Raw genomic sequence first — 3,257 nt, forward strand, 5'->3', positions numbered from 1 at the left:
ATAAAGTGCGCTCTATAGACAATTTTCTTTAAATTGGTTTAAAACTGTCAAAATTGGAGAAAAATCAAATTTTTTTTGAAATTTTTTGTCAAAAAATGTGAAAAATTCAAACTTCGCGCTGATCTCAACAAGACCAGTAAGGATGAAAAAAAATTTTATCAAAAAATCTTCGATTTCCAGCGAAAAAAAGAGCTGAAATCTGAAAAAAATTTCAGAAAATTTTTTTTTGGAATTTTTTAATTTTTTTTTCCGAAAACTTAACTTTTTGTGTATTCTCATTAAATTGAAATTCAAGAATGCTTAAAAATGAGCCTAAACACGACTAGGCTCCGCCCACTTTGAAATTTCCCATTGACACGCGACGCACGACCGCGTCGCTCCTGAATAATGAAGGTGGGCGGAGCCCAGTCGAGTTTGGGCTCATTTTGAAGCGCAAAACATGCTGAAAACGAATATGACTATGAAAATTCAAAATTCTAAGTTTTTGAAAAGAAAAAGGGCATTTTGTTTTTGCGAAAACATCAAATGATGACTAACTGTTATTAGCATATAGTCGACGTTGCATGAATTTTTATGATTTTTGGTTTTCCAAATGTCTCTCACACTCTCCTGACTTCCCATACTCTCTCGCTCGTTTTTCTTTTCCGTCTCTCTTCTCTAAATTTTCGAATAAAAGGAAAAAATATTTTCCCAAAAAATCATTTATCAAAAATGACTGGTATCTGATTTTTGCCTGGTCTAATCGTCTTGAAATATTGATTTTTTCTGAAATTCTAGATTTATTATTTAGCTGAAAATGTGCAAAAAGAAAATGGTAAGCAGACATTTTTTCTCAAAAATCTGAAAATTTCAGAAAAATGTATTTTTTCAGATTTTTTTGGAGACTTTAATTCAAACTCTGTATCGCAGAAGTAAGTTTGAAATTTTTGATTTCTGAAAAAAAAACCAAAATGTTGTTTTCCAGAAATACTACAAAATTTTGGAAGAAATGGGAATTTTTCAAATTGTTTGCGGCTGGATAATCTGTAAGTAGTTTCTTGTTGGGTTACTGTAGATTAGAATTTTTCCTGAAAAATATCAAATTTTTTCAGACTGGGATTGCACACCAAACCAGTCAAATACTTGGAATACCGAAGACGATTTTTTAATTTTAATTGTTTTTTTCTCAAATTATTTTTTTTTCCCGAATAAAATTTCTCATCTTTTTCAAGATCAAGAGTTTCAAGATCACAACATTTGAATTTGGCGCGTTGAGAGCTTTAAAATGAGCCCAAACACGACTAGACTCCGGCCACTTTGATTTTTCGGGCGCGTCGCGGTCGTGCGTCGCGTGCGCAAGGGGGAATTTCAAATTGGGCGGAGCTTAGTCGAGTTTGGGCTCATTTTGAAGCTCACAGTGAATTACGTAAGAATAACACAAAATATTCCAAAAAAGTTTTGATTTTCAGCCGAAAAAAACCGGAATTTCAAGAGAAATCAGAAAAAAAAATTTTTTTTGAATTTTTTTTCGAAAATTTGGAAATTCTGAGTATTCCCATCGAATTGGAATCAAAATTCTTCAAATTAAGCTTGAACACGATAAGGCTCCGCCCATTTTGAAATTCCGCCTATACACGCGACGCACGATCGCGACGCTTCAGAAACTGAAAGTGGGCGGAGCCTAGTCGTGTTTAGGCTCATTTTGAAGCTCTGAACCTCCTGAATTCAAAACCACCTTCAATTTCAGGCCTAAGCAGCTTTTAAACCAATTTCTAGACCTTTTTAAAAACATAGACATTAAAAAGTTGTCCTCATCATCTCGACTTCTTAGAACCCAATCAAATTTTGTCCCTCTAGCTCTTTTGGGTCCTTCCCCCATTTTCTCGTTTTCTTCTTCTTCTTTCTTCTTTGATTGCGCAGCCCTAACAAGAAGCAACATATAACATTCATCCCCCTTGTCTCCCTTCTCTTCTGTCCCTTTAAGCCTCTTTTTATATGGGTATTATATGTATTTGAGCAAATAATAGAGAGAAGGGTCCTTTAGCAAAACATGTCCTGAGTAAATAAAAGAAAAAAGCAAGTTTTTTGACTTACAGTAATTTTAGGAAAATTGAGAAAACATTTTTTGAAGTTCCACACATGATCAAGTTTGACCTTATTTATCTCGGCTACTGTGAGAGATATCAAAAATGTGTCAACTGATAAAATGTTGCTGATATTATGATAAACATTTTGATAGTTCACTACTTTTTGATGTCATTCACAGGAACTGAGATAAACTTGGTTAAAGTTTGGAGGCCAGAGTGGTGATTCTAACAGAGTGGGCGTGGTATTTTGCCCATGACGTTGTTCCCAAACAAGATACAGTAATTTATGTAGCATCATTTTGTAGCTCTTAAGCTTTTCTATCATATATACATTTCATTTTGTCTGAAAATATGCATCTTGAAAAAAGTTATTCATGATAAACAATTCAACAGTTGATAGCTTTTTGATATCTTTAACAGGAAGTCAGATAAATTGGCTAGGCGCCCTTCTAATACAGGTTTTGCGGAAACTGAAGATTACTGTGGCTCTTGAAGAAATTTTGAACAAAAAAACAACATTTCTAGAAATCCCATCTCTCTTTGCCAAGAATTGAAGAACCCAGTCATCCGGAATGGAATCTTCTCTCCAGATGGAGCGTAAAGATAAAAGAAGAAGAGATCTTCCTCTTCTTTTGGGACCCTTTTTCTCTTCATTTCATAATTTATGACACCCTCCTCTTCTGTTATCCAAAACGAACGGCGGCCCAATTAATATCGCCATATTCACACGAAAACGAGAAAAAGAGGAAGAGAGATTTAGAGATTTAGAGAAGATCCAGATAAGAAACGAATGATTATTTTATTAGAGGAGAATACACTTGTTTGCTTTTCCTATCATTGGAATAATCTAGAATATCATAGATTCTCTTAATTATTTGGTTTTAATGGATCCCGGTTTTGAAATCTTACCACTAATAGAATCCCCTCCCCCCCCCCACTCCTAACTTTAAGCCTATTTATCACGGTTACTGTAAGAGATATCGAAAAGTGATTAACTAACAAAATGTTCATCACAACATGAGCTATATTTTATTAGTTGTCTACTTTTTGATATCTTCAACAGGGAGCGAGATAAGTCGCCTAGAAATTTATGGAAAAGAACGCCCAGTTGTCTCCGTCCACCTATAGCTCAACTTTGAGCTCAAATATCTCGGTTTCTTCAAAAGATATTAAAATATTGTCAACTGATAA

General features: G+C 34.3%; 1 protein-coding gene across 1 annotated transcript; it reads right to left on the bottom strand.

The window, feature by feature from the left end:
* Positions 1 to 1,660: 1,660 nt before the first annotated feature.
* On the bottom strand, positions 1,661 to 1,918 carry CBG26512 (the record flags this gene model as incomplete). The annotated part of the gene is made up of 1 exon (XM_045236285.1): positions 1,661 to 1,918. The coding sequence occupies one exon, from the start codon at positions 1,916 to 1,918 to the stop codon at positions 1,661 to 1,663; it is 258 nt and encodes an 85-aa protein (XP_045099436.1).
* Between the last annotated feature and the right edge of the window lie 1,339 nt (positions 1,919 to 3,257).

The sequence above is a fragment of the Caenorhabditis briggsae genome (assembly GCF_000004555.2).
Source record: "Caenorhabditis briggsae complete genome, chrIV, whole genome shotgun sequence".
Lineage (NCBI taxonomy): Eukaryota > Metazoa > Nematoda > Chromadorea > Rhabditida > Rhabditidae > Caenorhabditis > Caenorhabditis briggsae.